The following is a 17,176-nucleotide window of genomic DNA, read 5'->3' on the forward strand; positions in this document are numbered from 1 at the left end:
ATATTCCTCAATTTGGTGAAATATACAAGTGAAATAGATTCGATGTTCAAGTCCCATTTGGAGAGCTCTTGGCCATTTAAAGGCGTATCAAAAAGTATTCAAAATGAACTACTGGAATGTATATTGGACGTATTCAGAAAGGAACTGTTAGCAGAGATTGAGGAAGCCGAATTTGCCTCTGTTCTTGCTGATGAGCTCACAGATATATCTAAAAAATTTCAGCTTATGATTGTAATTCGGTATTGCAACAAAGAAGGAAACACCATGGAGAGGTTCTGGGGTTTCTTTAACCCAACGGGACAAGATGCAAATGCAATATCAGAGTGCATACTTTCACAGCTAGAAAGAATTTTAAAACAAAAGAAAGATAAGCTTATTGGGCAGGGATACGAAGGAATAGCTGTGATGCATGGTGTATTAAATGTGGTACAAGCAAAAGTTAGAGATTGTTACAAATAAGCATATTTTGTGCATTGCTATCAGTTGAATCTCATGGAAAGAGCCACTAAACAAAATACAAAGGTTCGCACATTTTTTGCTAATTTATTCAGTATCCCTGCTTTCTTCTCTCGATCCCCACATAGAGTGTATTAGATTCATGTGTTTTAAAGAGAATTCCATCAGCTGGGGCAACAAGATGGAATTTTAAAATAAGAACAGTAAATGTTGTTCATGAGAAGGAGGAGCCATTGCTAGAATGTTTTGAAACCATAATGAAACCTGGAACATCTAACAACATCACAATAAATGAGGCAAGCACCCTGGTGCGTACTCTTGAAGATCTTGAATTCAATTTCTGGCTCAGTTTTTTCATTTATTGATCCTTCATGTACATATATTATACATACAACTACAACATCGCCAGTTTGTTGTTTCTAAGGTTCAAATCTGCATATCAAGCTTTATTGATGCCATACAGACAACTGGAACAGTGCACAGTTGAGCAGCAAAAACTGTGAAAATGAAAACACTAAAAGCGTCGTAAGGTCGAAGGGATTCAGATAAGGCAGCAGCCAATGACAACTTCCGAACCAGAACGTTGTTTTTTGTGTGTGGAAAGAGTAAAATCCTACCTTAGAAATACGATGAGAGAAGAGAGACTGACCGAATTAGCTATGTTGTCCGTGAAAAGACTATGTTAAACGACATATTGGACTTTAATAAGAAGGTGTTTCAAAAGTTTGCAACCTAACCTATAAGACAAGGTGCATGAAACTAATCTTTAAATAAGGTAAGTTGCATGGTTTATAATATATTTTTGTATGCAACCCCTATGAATTCAATACCCACGAGCCGCCACTGCACACAACACAAATAATACACTGATTTTAGGTACGAATATTCATTGAAATGAAAGTTTGTGCGAATTTCCTAATGTGGCAAAACTGACGGTCCATACTGTAGCAATATGGCAGATTTAAACTTTTTTTTTTTTTGACCCAGTCAAAAGTATCATTGTGTTTGTATTGCCGGTTATTTGGGTGCCAGTTATAAGGGATTTTACTGTAATGAACTTTAAAAATATAGTTAGTGCATCTGGTATTACGATTTAATTTTTTATGGTCAAATTTAATCCAGTTTACGGTATGGAAAACAGTACATTTTTAAGGAAACAGGAATGAAGTATGCCATGTGAAGCGTTCCCTAAAAAATCTTGCTACCTCATCAAGCAAAAACTGAAACGAGCCCCTGCTTGTGTTTATGTTTACACTATTCCTACTCTCAAGGGAATCGACATCTGCATCTAAAGACTTCATATTCTAAACACTATGGCTCTGAAGATAGAGACATGGCTAAAGGCCATGTGCTTTACACTGTATGACTTACAATGTATGTGCGTTATTCCGATACACCTTAATTAAATTATTTAAGTTCCCCCATAAACAGATATCACATACAGTATTACAAGAATATCCACTGTAAGATCTTGAAATTAATGTGTCTAATAAAAAACAGCCATGTACCACTTTTATTTCGTCGGGAATTGCAGCCACGTGATAATGTAAGTAGAATCAATTTCTGCAACTGGGTGTTAGATAATGTTAATAATCGGTCTATTGAGCCACATTTAATTTTTTTCACGGATGAAGCATGGTTTTATTTACATAGTCATGTAATGACATAGAAAAAAATACTGGAGTGCAAAAAAAAAAACCGATCTTGTACATGAAATGCCAATTGATGTATGGTGTGCAGTGAATGCTTACAGAATTATAGGACCTATATATTTTAAAAATTACCATGAATGTGCAAAGGTACAGGAGTAACATAATCACATCATACATAGAATTATTTGACACTGAATGTACACAGGCATTTTTTCGACATGACTCTGCTACAGCACATACAGCTGATCTCTCATTAGCATTACTTGCTCAAATTTTTTAAGATAAGGCCATCAGTAAGAGAATATGACCAGCGTGATTCCTAGATCTTACTGTATGCGACTTATATTTATGGGAAAACTTATTTAAAAGGTGAGAGAGATGTGTGTCAGCACAAGGACATAATTTCCAACATCTATGACGAAAGTAGGTGGTTATTGTACTTGCAATTTGCATGAGCAATCTTAGTATGCAGTATTAGTTGAAATGTTTACTAAGGGTAGAGTCCTTCCAAAGAAATTGAATAGAAATAATCAACGGGGAAAATTTTTATAACATAATAACAGCCAACTGTGATCAATGAGAACCACAGAAATTAATAGTTATTAACTAATACACACAATAGATGAGATTAATGAAATCAAAAGGGCCAATCTAGGTGGCAAATTAAATATAAATACCTGTAGCCATAACATGACCTCTTGAGACAAGTGCCTGAAACTCCGACAAAGGATGTTTAATGAAAATATAAGATAAAACACAGATTAAATAATATAAAAAAAAAACACACAAGTGAATGCAATATGAATCTAACATGGCATGAGAGAAAGAAAGGGCATATCTCAGGGAGAAACAACAGAAAGAAGTGATGTAAACAAATTAAGGGCAGCTGTACATTTGGTCAAAATGAAAGTGGCCGGTCTCTTAAGCAGAGAAAATTTTCTAAGTCCCTTCGGGTGAGCACGTAGTTCACTACAGTAAACCTCTGTGCACCGCTTTAGTTAACTACATAAAACAAGGCACTGATTTGGGCTACCTCCACAGCATGCTTCGAATCTCTGTAGTGCATTTTTTTTTTGTCCTTTCTTTTATTTTTTACAACTTCTTTTAGTGTAATAATAAAATACACATTTTTGGTCAATTTTACGTGTTCATTAAAATTGAAGAATATATAACAGTTGTATGAGCACTATGTATGTGGAGCTTGTTTTGGAGATTGCATCCCCATCATCAGTGATGTTAAGACAGATTAAACATCCGGAATTGCTCTGTCTTAACATCACTGATGATGGGGATGCAATCCCCAAAACATGTATGATAAAGAAACTCCACAGACATGTTGCTCATACAACTGATATATATTCTTCAATTTTAATGTATTTCATCATTTTAGTGTAATATAATCAAATAATTTTGCTTATGTTAATTCACGTTACAGATAATTACAAAATTGATGAAAATTTGTGGTTATAATTCCAGGAAATCAGTATATATTTTGTCATCAGAATTATGGTTTTTCTTCTTGTTTACAATTAATACGTTTAGGCCCTGATGATCACGGATTTAGATTAGTATAATAATCATATTCCCTGTAGCACAACTTGCAAATTAATTATTGCCAATTATTTAACTGTTAACATATTGTGAATTTTATTTCCACTCAACAATAGGATTTTATTCTTCCAACAATAATTCCTTTCTACAATTCACCTTAAATGCTCTCGTCAACAATAGGATTTTCACTGAACACAGTATTCGTTATAGCACTCCACTGACGGCAATGACAATTTACTTGGACTATTACGAACAACAATGAACTGTTAATCTTAACTAATATTTACAAAGCACTATTTACAAATCAGAACTATCAGTTCTCAGTTCACAGTTCTTCTACCTCAGTCACTCGAGTTCACAGTATCTCGAACCACAGACCTTCACAGACAGTTCACTGTACTCGAACTCAGGTCCCTCCAACTGCGGTCCACTGCACTCGAACTCAGGTCCCTCCAACTGTGGTCCACTGTACTCGAACTCAGGCCTTCGGATGCTGGCACAGTTGCGGACGCACACTCGAGCCGAACTCCGGTACACAAGACTGGCTTGCTTGCTCTGGCTTACTCACTGACTGGCTGACTAATCAACTGAAACTGCCTCGCGTTCACTTGCGCGCGTAATTTATACTCACACCACAGTTTCTGGAAAGTACGACTTCTCGAATTATCTGGCTATCTCCACTTCGGACGGACTTCTCTAGAAGATTCGGGAGGGTCCGTCCCCCTTTACTCCGTAAGTAGCAGCTGCGCGCGCACTCTTCCTTCGTCGCGTTGACGTAATACACTCCCCTCTCTTCTCTCCGCCGTGCGCCATCCCACAGTGCTCCGCGCGATCTGCTCTCTTGCGGGACGCTGGTCGTGAGTTCGAATCTCACGTCGCTGTCACATTGCTCCCTCCTTAGGGCTGCTCGTCCCGGGCAGTCCCTTGGTAGGCTGCTAAACGGTCCAGATGCACCACCATCATCTTCCCTCGAGGTTGTCGCTGGATGCGGTACACCACGTCGTTGATCCGGGTCACCACGTGGTATGGTCCATCCCAGGCACGCTGCAGCTTTGGTGATTTCCCTTTGGTCCTGGTAGGTCAATACAGCCACACCAGGTCGCCCTCCTGGAATCCTGCAGAGTTGGCTAATCTGTCGTAGCGCACTTTCATCCTGTCACTGGCCATCTTGAGGTGCTCTCTGGCCAGTTGGTGAACTCCATTCAACTTCTCGGTGATTTCTGCCACATAGTCAGTCGCTGGCTGGTCAGCGCTGGGTGGCATGCCAAACAGCAGATCACAGGGCAGGCGCAGCTCTCTCCCGAAGACCATGTTTGCCGGTGTCATCCCTGTTGTATCATGGACCGAAGCTCTGTAGGCCAAGAGGAACAGTGGGACTCTGGCATCCCAGTCTCGCTGATGGTTGGACACCACCTTCCACAGGTGCTCCTCCACGGTTTTGATGTATCGTTCCACCATGCCGTCGGACTGTGGGTGGAGGGGAGTGATCCTGGTTTTATGCACCCCCAGACGCTCGAGCAATTCTCCCATCAGGTTGGATTCGAAGTTGCGCACCTGATCGCTATGCAATTCCCGGGGCACCCCGAATCAGCAGATGAAGTTGTCAAGCAGTGCGTCGGCCACCGTCGAAGCCTCTTGGTTGGGAATCGCGTACACCTCTGACCATTTTGTGAAGTAATCCATGGCGACTAGCAGGTAGCAGTTCCCGCGATCCGTGACCGGGAACGGTCCAGCAACGTCGATGGCGATCCTCTCAAAAGGAGCTCCCACGTTGTACTGCTGCATGGCTAACCTGCTGCGTGTCCTTGGTCCGCGACTGGCTGCACAGGTGTCGCATCGTCGGCACTATTGTTCCGTGTCGGTTCTCTGATGCAACCAATAGAACCTCTGCCTTAACTTGTCCAGCGTCTTGTTGGCTCCCAGATGGCCTCCAGTCACTCCAGCATGAGTCTCCTCCAGCACTTCCTTCGCCTTGCTCCTGGGCAGGACAAGTTGTTCTATGTGGGTCCTTCCATCGGCCGACTCCCAAATCCTCTTCAGGATACCGTCCTTGACAGTGAAGGATTCCCACTGGGCCCAGTAGCTCTTGTAAGTGGTGCTACGGTTAGCGATATCGGCCCATACTGGTCTCTGGCCGGACTCCACATCACGCAGTAGCTGTCCAACGTTTGGGTCCTCCAGCTGCTCCCTCCTTATGGCGGCGTTATCCCATCCTGGGCTCGGCTGGGCTGCAATTGCTCGGACTGCGTGGGCGCCATCCCGCTCTTCTACTTTCAGGCAGTGTTTGCAGCCATCCGGGCACGGACGTCGTGATAGGGCATCAGCGTTGGAATGTTTCTTCCCTTGTCAGTGTTCAGAGGTGAAGTTGTACTCCTGCAGACGTTGAACCCAACGGGCGGTCTGCCCCTCCAGATTCTTGAAGCCCAATAGCTAGGTGAGTGCAGAATGGTCTGTCCTCAGATGGAATTCCTGGCCATACAAATATTTGTGCAAGTGCTTCAGGGCTTCCACAATGGCAAGAAGTTCTCTACGCGTCACACAGTAGTTTCTCTCAGCCTTGGATAGTGTTCGGCTGAAGTAGGCAATCACCCTCTCTTGCCCGTCCTGTTCCTGAGAGAGTACTCCACCGATGCCTACGTTGCTAGCGTCCGTGTCGAGCGTGAACTTCCTTCCAGCAATGGGATATCCCAGTACAGGAGCAGTGCAGAGCGCCTCTTTCAGTGACTGGAAGGATGACTCCGCCTCGTCTGTCCATTGGAATTGTCGTTTCTCCTCGGTCAGCTGGGTTAGAGGCTTAGCAATGTTGGCGTACCCAGCTACGAACCTTCTGTAATAAGTGCAGAGGCCGAGAAAGCGGCGCAACTCCTGCTTATTCCTCGGTCTCGGCCATCCTCTGACGGCTTGTAGCTTCTCCGGGTCCATGACCACTCCGTTGGTCCCTACTACGTGCCCCAGGTAGCTGACTTTCTTCTGGAATAGATGACATTTCTTCGGGTTCAACTTCAGTCTGGCTTGTCGCAGTCTCTTGAACACTTTCCTCAGGTTCAACAGCTGTTCGCCGAAAGTCTTGCCCATCACGATGACGTCATAAAGGTACAGCAAACAGGTGTCGTATGTCAGGCCTCTCATTACGGACTCCATTAGTCTCTGGAATGTAGCCGGGGCGTTGCAGAGGCCGAACGGGATAACGGTGAACTGCCATAGTCCCTGGCCTGTAGAGAATGCCGTTTTCTCCTTGTCCTCAGGATGTAGCGCCACCTGCCAGTATCCTGACTTGAGATCCAACGTCGAGAACCACTCTGCTCCGGCCAGGGTGTCCAAGGTGTCGTCAATTCGTGGGAGGGGAAAGCAGTCTTTCCTGGTCACGTCATTCAGTCTTCTGTAGTCCACGCAGAAACGCAGGTCCCCATTCTTCTTCTTCACCAGCACTACAGGTGATGACCAAGGGCTGTCGGATTCCTCGATGACCCCTCTTGCTTTCATGCCCTCCAGTTGGCTGTCAATCTCCCTCTGTTTAGCTAGAGGGACGCGTCGAGGAGGCTGTCTGATTGGGCGAGCATTTCCGGTGTCGATGCGGTGCTGAACTTTCTCCATTCTCCCGTAGTCGTTTTCAGACAGACTGAACACGTCTTGAAATTCTGTCAGTAGATTGTGGACTTGTCTTCTTTCTCTTTTGCTTAAATTCGCTGGCAATTCTCGAGCCAGCTCATTCAGCGATGGGTCTAGGTCTGGACATGGTCGGTGATACTCCTCGTTATCTGCCAGAGACGTCACAGACACCACCAGCTCGACGCTACCTAGTACAGTTCCACTAGGCACCTCCTTGTCCCGATTGGTGACATTCAGGACCCTCACCGGTACCACCTTCTGATTCGGGAGTAGGGATCTGGCCACATAAACACCATCTATCAGCGTTGTCTGCGAATCAAGGAGCAGGTTTCTCTTAGGTTGTCCGTCCAGTCTTGCCATCACCACCATCTTGCAGCCTACCGGGATTGTCACATGATTCTCCAAGGTGAGTCTGCTGGCCATGGGTTGGTCTTCGACGTCCCTCAGGAACACTTCATCCTGACCAAAACGGAGGATACGGCGCCGGACGTCCACCGTTGCATCGAAGATCCGCATGGCGTCGAGTCCCAGGATGACGTCTTCAGTGATGTTGGCGACGAACACCCACATCTCCAGTCTCCTCTTTCCCAATGTCAGATCCAGGAAAACCTCTTTTTGGATGGGCAGGTTCTCGCCTGAGGCAGTACGTAGCTCATACCGGCGCAGCGGCGTCCTGCCAGGTAGGCCACGCACGACTTCCGGTCTGGCGATAGTGAGCGACGCCCCGGTGTCTACCAGCACTCTGCATGGGCGGCCTCTTATCCATCCGTCAGCAATCAGCCCATCGTCGCATCTTCTGTTAACCGTCTTCAAGATCAGCCGAGGGGATGGTGATGACGGCGCCGACGTGCCCCTCATCGCATCGGTCCCTTTTAGTTTTCCTGTTTGTGACCAGATCGGTCACAGTCCCTCCTCAGGTGTCCAGGTTCGCCGCAGGACCAGCAGGTGGGCACTCCTCGTCTTCGGCGCTCGGGTGACTTCGGTTGACGCTCCTCGACGTCGGCCGCCGCCACACTCCTAATTCGGTGCGACGTCGAGACGTTCGCCGTCAACTTTGCTGTCTCCATCCTGAGGGCCGCCGCCAGAGCTGCGTTGATGGTACGATGCTCTGCCAGGAGTAGCTGTTGTCTGATTTCGGGGTCTCGAACCCCGCTGCCGAAGGTGTAGGCCGCCTCTCCAGCGATGAAATCATTAGGTAGGCCCCTGAGGGCCTTATGGGCCAGTTGTTCCACCGCCATCGCAAATTCTTGTAGGGACTCGCCTGACTGTTGGATCCTCGTTTTTAGTTGGGTCCTAAATGCTGCCGCAAGTTGATGGTCACCATAACGTCCCTCCAGGGCCGCCATCATCTCAGCGGCTGTCCCATCTTCTGGAACTCTGTGAAGAATCTCCGACGCCTGTCTCTGAAGCGCGGCCAGCAGCTGAGTGGTTTTCTCTGCTGGCGTCCACCCATTGTGCTCTGCGATGGTCTCGAACTGGCGACGGAATATCGCCCAAGACGTCGTACCGTCGAATTTCGGCGTCTTGACGTTCGAATGTCTCACTGAAGGTGATAGTTCCGCAGGGCCACTATATGAGGTCCTCCATTCTGTCGCCGATCTTTCCACGGCCCGTTGAACTTCCTCGGCAATTATCTGTTTCTGTTCTCTAGCCTGGCGATCCACCAACGCGAGAATGCGCTTGTTTTCCTCACCATGTTGGTCCATCACCTCACTCGTCTTGTCCAGCAACTCGCTCGTCTGCTCTTGACGACGCTCGAGATCGCGTATTTTGCCGTCAAAATGGTCTACATCCTGTCTCAACTCGGCTACTGTCTCGTTTATAGTTGTAAAATTCTGGTTTAGTTTATCCAAATCGGCCTTAAGTTCGTCTTTCACGATGGCGACAATTCCATCTACGTGGGCCGAAACGCTTTCAATTTGCGTAGTGACGTCATCTTTCACTCCGCTTATGTCACTTTTCATCTCCGTTTTCACTTCACTTATGTCACTTTTCATCTCCGTTTTCACATCACTTATGTCGTTCTTAACCTCACTGATGTGCTTGTTCATGTTATCTTTTACTTCACTAATGTGCATGTTCATTTCTGCTTTCATTTCTGCAATGGCTTGCAGGATCTGCTGTAGGTTCTCCATTGTCGATAATGTCCCGATTCTGACACCAATGTGAATTGTATTTCCACTCAACAATAGGATTTTATTCTTCCAACAATAATTCCTTTCTACAATTCACCTTAAACACTCTCGTCAACAATAGGATTTTCACTGAACACAGTATTCGTTATAGCACTCCACTGACGGCAATGACAATTTACTTGGACTATTACGAACAACAATGAACTGTTAATCTTAACTAATATTTACAAAGCACTATTTACAAATCAGAACTATCAGTTCTCAGTTCACAGTTCTTCTACCTCAGTCACTCGAGTTCACAGTATCTCGAACCACAGACCTTCACAGACAGTTCACTGTACTCGAACTCAGGTCCCTCCAACTGCGGTCCACTGCACTCGAACTCAGGTCCCTCCAACTGCGGTCCACTGCACTCGAACTCAGGCCTTCGGATGCTGGCACAGTTGCGGACGCACACTCGAGCCGAACTCCGGTACACAAGACTGGCTTGCTTGCTCTGGCTTACTCGCTGACTGGCTGACTAATCAACTGAAACTGCCTCGCGTTCACTTGCGCGCGTAATTTATATTCACACCATAGTTTCTGGAAAGTACGACTTCTCGAATTATCTGGCTATCTCCACTTTGAACGGACTTCTCTAGAAGATTCGGGAGGGTCCATCCCCCTTTACTCCGTAAGTAGCAGCTGCGCGCGCACTCTCCCCTCGTCGCGTTGACGTAATACACCCCCCTCTCTTCTCTCCGCCGCACGCCATCCCTCAGTGCTCCGCGCGATCTGCTCTCTTGCGGGACGCTGGTCGTGAATTCGAATCTCACGTCGCTGTCACAATATTTACTGAATGTTCCTTAGGCAATAAAGTCCAAAGCAGTAGGGATTAATAAAATAATTAACACAGCATTTTAATATGAAAGCCCCTAATTGTCGTCTTTAGTGTTACTTCCATCCAGCGTCAACAGTTTCTATTAACACAAAAAAAAATAAATAAATAAAATAAATAAAGCGAAAAGTATTCTAAGGATAAAAAAATGACGAAAACCTGTTATATTTTCACTGGTGCATTTAAAAAGTGAAGATTTGAACTTGTAACCTCACAAACTCTTAGCTATCGCTCTACAAACTACGCTAAGAGTTTTACTCCAGTTAGAATGGCATTGTAACGAGCAATGGTCATAGTCCACTTGAGAACCTGTTATACAGTATATAGTGTTTGTGTTACAATATTCACTGTTTAAACATTCTGAACGATCTGCCTGTTTTAAATTTCGTATATGAATTATTTTCTCGGAAGATTTTAGTGATTAATAGTTGTGTTCCCCATTATAACTACTAGAAGAATATATGCAATCTTTTGAACAAAGCCTGTCCCGAGCGCTTACAGAAATACCCGATTCGAACTTAGTCTCTCAGAAGCCGGCCACTTTCATTTTGACAAAGTGTACAAGCTATAATTTCACAACAGTCTATAAAGGGCCTAAAATTAAGGGCTGTAACAAAATTATCTATTACGTAACTAAACTACAGAAAAAGAAACGTTTACAGTGAATTCCTTCCCATTGTGATATAAAGGGAAATGAGACAGACTTTTGGGCTAAAAGGGCATTGAAATTTTACAATCTAATAACGGTAAAAGTAAATTCAGATCTGCCCAAAAACAAAATTCGGATGGAGCAAAAGATCAATCTTCTTAGTGTATCCAACTGTTTGCTGACAACATAAAGTCCACTATAGTCTATTCAGTTGTTTTTCACGAGAAATGAGGGATATTTTGATCAGTGTTCATTATAAATGCCTGTTGCTGTGGAGCAAAAGATAAAGCCTGGGAAATTTTACTGACTACCCCAAAGATAATCCTCCAAGGACAACATAAATCTGCTATTGTGATGTTCAGGTTGATAAAAGGTCATGATTGTTTGGCAAGGATAGGTATTTCCCATATAATATCTGCCAAAGATGAGAGCTCTTTAATGGGCAAGTGCATAGCAGTCACATAACAGATTTGCTACATACTCGATCTCCCTGTGAACAACGTGTACCAGTTGGGTTGATGTTATGTCTCATCTTGTGCAGGTTCTTCTTTAGGAAACAATGTCCTGTAAGGAATCCTACTGCCCAGGAGAATTTTTCTTGCTCAATTTTAACAAGTTACTTGATTTTCTTTTATCAAAATCTCTTATGAGGGTCTTTGAGTGTCTACAGCCCTCACTAGAGTTCCGGTAGTTTTTGTGTTTCTTAAGAGCCCAGTCCCTGATAACCTGCTTAACTGGTCTTAGATATAGTCTCAACAAAGGCTCAGCTCCTATGAATGAAATCTCAGTCCCTTCTTTAGCAGCCTCATCTGCTCTTTCATTACCTTGAATCTGTGCATGTTCTACCACCCATTTCAGTTGAACTGTATTGTGTTCAGCCAGTATCATATGGGATTTGCGGCATTCTGAGACCAGTTTCGACTTAATCAAGGGGGCCTCAAGTGCCTTAAGTGAAAGTATAAGAATAAGTCTACCACTGTAGCCTTTCTTAATACTTTCCCTGATACTAGCAAAGATAGCAAAATTCTCAGCTTGAAAGACTGTGGCATATTGACTCAAGCTAAAAGAAAGCTTGGTGTCATTTCCGAATAATCCAGCACTAGTTCCTGACTCGGTTGTGTGAATCAAATGAGGGGATATGGAACACATGAAAAGATGCACAGCATTGCTAAAAGAAAATAGCATTGTACAAAAATATTGGAGTACAAGACATTGAATGGCTTCATTGTCAAGTACCTAGGCACTGGATCAAAAACAAATTAAACACTATAGAACAATCGTTATTAGAGGAGAAAAATTCATTCCAGCACTGGGGATCGAACCCGGGTCTTTGGTTCTACATACCAAGTGCTCTAATCACTGAGCTACACCGAAGTTCGATCCACAGCACCAGATGAAATCCCTCTCCTCTAGTGTTTTTTCCTTTGTGGTCTGACTCCAAGTTCGACATATATGAAGGGTACACGGGAAAAACGAACAATGTCACAATGCTGTTAAGGGTGATGTCATTATCTAATTCACTGTATTACTACAAACTTTAGTGTTATTTTTACCAAAAGTGGTAAAGGAGAATTAAAACCACGGATACATTCATCATTTCCTTCATTTCAAGCAGAAATACCAATAAATTTAGCAGTAATATACCGAAATAGATCAATATCTCAACCTTAATGGAAATGTGACATTGTTCGTTTTTCCCGTGTACCCTTCATATGTTGACATATCGCTGGCTAAATGTTACAAGGGTGTATGTAGTAATATTTCTGATATAGACATAGAACCTTGCAATATTGAGCCAGCGATATATCCAGTCAACTGCCATTATACAAGGCACACACTCAATTGAGTGATTTGGTGGCCAGGATTCCACAGTATTATGCACTGTTGGGCGAAGAATCTACATAAAGATTAATTTTTGGTCCTACAGAATATATCTGTTATGGTAACAATGGTTATTACAAGAGAAAAATTCGTTCCGGCACTGGGGATCGAACCTGGGTCCTTGGTTCTATTTACCAAGTGCACTACTTCGGCATAGCTCACTGGTTAGAGCACTTGGTACGTAGAACCAAGGACTTGGGTTCGATCCCCAATGCCAGAACAAGTTTTTCTCCTCTAAAACCATTGTTACCATAACAGATATATTCTGTAGGACCAAAAAATAGAGCAAGACTGACTGCTCTATGAACCCTGGATTCGGGATAGAGAAAAGAGGTTGTTGAGGGGAGTGAACTGACATATGCAAGGAAAGGAATGGCGAAGAATACAAAAAAAAAAGTACTGGTTCAAGTACTCACCTTCAATCTTGTAGCAAGCTACATCTCGAAGTCATCACGCTGAAACGAAAGAATTAAATAAATTTTTATTTGTGTTCACAGTTAAGTTCATTCTTTCAGTATAATTGTAGAACTGTTGAATTTAATCATTTAAACCTCGTTTGGGTTCATTTTTTAAAGGTATATTAGGTAGTTATGTTTTAACCCAATGGCAGTACCACAGGAATAAGAAATTAGTTGTCATAGAGTACTACTAGTAGCAGTGGTAGTAGTAGTAGTAGTAGTAGTAGTAGTAGTAGTAGTAGTAGTAGTAGTAGTAGTAGTAGTAGTAGTAGTAGTAGTAGTAGTAGTAACATTTCTTGAGTACTACAATCATAAAAAATATCAACAGTAGTCTAAATTGAAAGTCAAATTTTGTAAAAATATGTCACAAAAATCGTCAATTTTGCTAAGTTGAGTAGTAGTGATAGTAGTGGGAGCATCTGTGGCTCAGGTGCTAGCATGCTAAGCTTCCATCCAGGTGGCCCAGATTCGATCCCTAGCCAGGTTGTCATGAAATTTTGTGGTGGACAACACAGAAGTTGCAGAGGATTTTTCTTGGGGTACTCCTGTTTCCCTCTATAATTCCACAAACATTCTTCACTTCATCTACACTTCCCCTCTTTCATCACCATCTTTGTTTCTTTCCCACACGGGCTTGCAACTGATGCAAAGTTAGCTGCAGGCCATCCCCGAATTTGATCATCAGTTTCTGGTGGTAGTGCTATCTACTGTAGGCTCCCCCATAGGTCATGGTACCCTGTAGGACCAGGGTTGAGAATCTGTGGTGATACCTACGTGGAAAGGTAAAGAGTTTCTGCAGGCTATAGAGGGGTGGCCAGAGAATGAGAGGGCCTAAGAGCATACACATCATGCCATCATGGGTAGCACAAGCAGCATAATCATTCGCTAGTTTCTTTACTGATTTACCTTTCTATCAATTCTAACTTTTCTTTCAGTGTTAGAGTTGCTTTTTTAGGTTTCTCTGCTGTTGTATTGGTAGGTACCACAATTATCACAATACTGATCACCTCACCACCTAATCACATCATTGAAATCTCAATAATGTACTGTAATGATCTATAATAACCGCGACATCAGTTTAATTTTAAAATAACTGTCGCCATCATTCAAGAAAAAACCACAAGAAAAGTTAACTATATTGTAATTAGAAAGACAAAAGTTCTTTGTTGCTCTAACGCTAACAAATTATTCGACACTTAAAATACGATATCATTTATATTCTATTGTTTCTAATTACAGTACTAAATACATGACTGCATTTAAATTACTGTACAGTACACTGTTACATTTAGCATTCATAAGTTTTTCCAATTCGGTTAGCTTATCTAGTACCTACTGTAATGTGCTTATACTACAGCTGTGTGTTGATTGTTGCTGTTTATGACACGCACACTGCTAGTTGTGCAAGCTCAGTTCATACATATTCGAAATTTCCTGTCGTTGCAATAATCTTTCGAACATCTTCACAAAAAAAAAAAAAAAAAGAGAGCCCTGCTGCATGAATAACCTGCAAACCGAATAATCCGTGCACGAATAAATAATCGAGAGTTTGCTGTAAGTGAATTCACATATAAAAGATTCAGTGATTTTAAGAAATTAGAGAAAGTAAAGTATGGTTTATTTAATGACGCTTACAACTGCAGAGGTTATATCAGCATCGCCGATGTGCTGGAATTTTGTCCACAGGAGTTCTTTTACATCCTAGTAAATCTACTGACATGAGCCTGTCGCATTTAAACACATTTAAACATCGACCTGGCCTGGGATTGAACCTGCAACCTCGAGCACAGGTCAGCGCTATACCGACTATGCTACCCAGGCCAACAAGAAATTACAGAATGAATTTCTATTATTTGCTAATCCTTTCTCCATTAATAATCAATGTGTAAGATTAGACCTTCAGTTAGAAGTTCTTTGACTGAAAATGACATGTTTACCAAGTGCAAATGCACAAATATGACTGGTTTACATATAAACAACTTTGCAAAGTAAAATATCCACATCTTCGGTGTTTTGTTATGAAAATTGCTTCTATGTTTGACTCAATCTGTATTTGTGAACACTTTTTTCCTCAGTTGGCCACTGTAAAATCCAAATCAAGATCATGCATTTCAGACGAAAATTTATTCCACCAGCTCACAATTGCAATGTCTGACATAACTCCGAATTTTGAAAAACTTGCTGATTTACGTGATGAAGAATAATAAATGAATTTCTTTTTTTAAGGACATCAGTGAGTTGTAAATTGACGAAAACAACAAAGAACTGCAGTAAGAGGTTTAAAAAAATAGCCTAATTGTCTTTTTTCTGTTTCTTAGTAATGTACGTGATATTTTGTGAAGAATTTATCATCATCATCATCATCATCAGCCATACAGGTTATAGTCCTAGAAGGACTGTTACGGTCCACAAAAGTTTTCAGCCCAACTCTTCATTGGACGTCCAGTTGATCTCCTGCCTCTAGGTTGGTAATGCAGGATTGCACCAGGGACTCTAGTCCTAGACATATGCCTCACATACTGACGCCATTTATCTTGATAATGACATATGTCTGCTAATATAGAGTTCATTTCAAGTTCCTTTAAGATGTCATTTCTTTTATGGTCCCACTTAGTATAGCCAGCTGTTTGGCACATGAAACTCATTTCACTAGCAGTGATTCTACTTGCGTCACATTTCCTTAGAGTCCATGCTTTATTTCCATAGCGCAGGACTGGTGGTGCTAAGGTTTTATAGAGACAAGTGTGGATATGTCACTGAACTAGAGATGGTTTCATGATTCTTTTATGTTGCCCATTGATTTATTATACTGTAAAATTTTATCATGAATGTCTAAACCTGCTAAGAAAGATAATTTGTAGCCAAGATATTTAATTCTTTAAATCTTTCCAAAATACTTCCATTAATATTAAATCTTGCTAGGAACAGGCTCTTTGCCACAAAAAAGCCATAATTTTAGTTTTGTCGGTAGAAATTTCCATAGAGTATTTGTCTGCTATGAGTATGTGGATCTTTGTAAATTGTACAATGTAAGAGTATTGGAACGGAGAAAAATTCTCTCCGGCGCCGGGAGTTGAACCCGGGTTTTCAGCTCTATGTGTTGATGCTTTATCCACTAAGCCACACTGGGTACCACCTCGGCATCGGACAGAATCATCTCAGATTAAGCTCCAACTCTTGGGTTCCCTCTAGTGGCCGCCCTCTGCACTAATATATATAATATATTTGTAAATTGTCCTTTGAACAGGCTAGCAAAGCTAAATCATACGCAAATAACAATATGTCCAAATTTAAATTGCGGTTTATTGGTATGTGACCATGTCTTGTTTTCCTAAATTCACGTATCATAGCATTCATATATACTGTAGGCCTATGTTAAATAGAAGAGGGGACAGTGGGCATTCTTGTTGGATACCAGAAGGAACCATCTTTCAGGCTGACAATTTATCTGCAATTTTAATTGAGATTGAAGTATCTTTATATATATTATAAATATTCTAAACAATTTGTTGTGGGATGCAGTCTTCTACTAATATATTCAATAAGATGTTACGATTTACATGATCAAAAGCTTTTTTGAAGTCCAGAAATGCAATTTGTGTTTCCATATTGAATTCTCGATTTTTCTCAATCAAAAGTTTCATTGTGAAGTAGTCATCACAGCATGATCTGCTTCCCTAAATCCGTTTTGTTCTTCGCCCAAAATGTTCCCATAATATTGATATAATTTATTTTTTTATTAAATTTGCAAATATTTTATAACTAGTATTTAATAAACAAATTCCCCTATAATTTTCACAATCCTTTCTATTCCCTCTCTTGTAGATTGGTATCACAAGCGATTTTGACCAGCATCGAGGAGGTTCCTTTCCATTCCAAATCATGATGAGGAAGTTGTGAAATTTGTG

The 17,176-nt window shown here is 42.2% G+C and overlaps 1 protein-coding gene across 10 annotated transcripts in view; it reads right to left on the reverse strand.

The window, feature by feature from the left end:
• The window catches only part of LOC138700143 (U3 small nucleolar ribonucleoprotein protein IMP3), a 180,663-nt gene that overhangs the window by 91,250 nt on the left and 72,237 nt on the right, over nt 1-17,176 (reverse strand). For all 10 annotated transcript variants that reach the window (XM_069826522.1, XM_069826519.1, XM_069826516.1 and 7 more), the window contains exon 5: nt 13,227-13,265. Coding sequence is in view for 5 of the 10 variants with exons in the window: in XM_069826516.1 (XP_069682617.1) it covers nt 13,245-13,265 (21 nt within the window). In the remaining 5 variants the exon portion in view is untranslated. The remainder of the gene's footprint in view (nt 1-13,226; nt 13,266-17,176) is intronic.

This window comes from Periplaneta americana, chromosome 5 (genome assembly GCF_040183065.1).
Source record: "Periplaneta americana isolate PAMFEO1 chromosome 5, P.americana_PAMFEO1_priV1, whole genome shotgun sequence".
NCBI lineage: Eukaryota > Metazoa > Arthropoda > Insecta > Blattodea > Blattidae > Periplaneta > Periplaneta americana.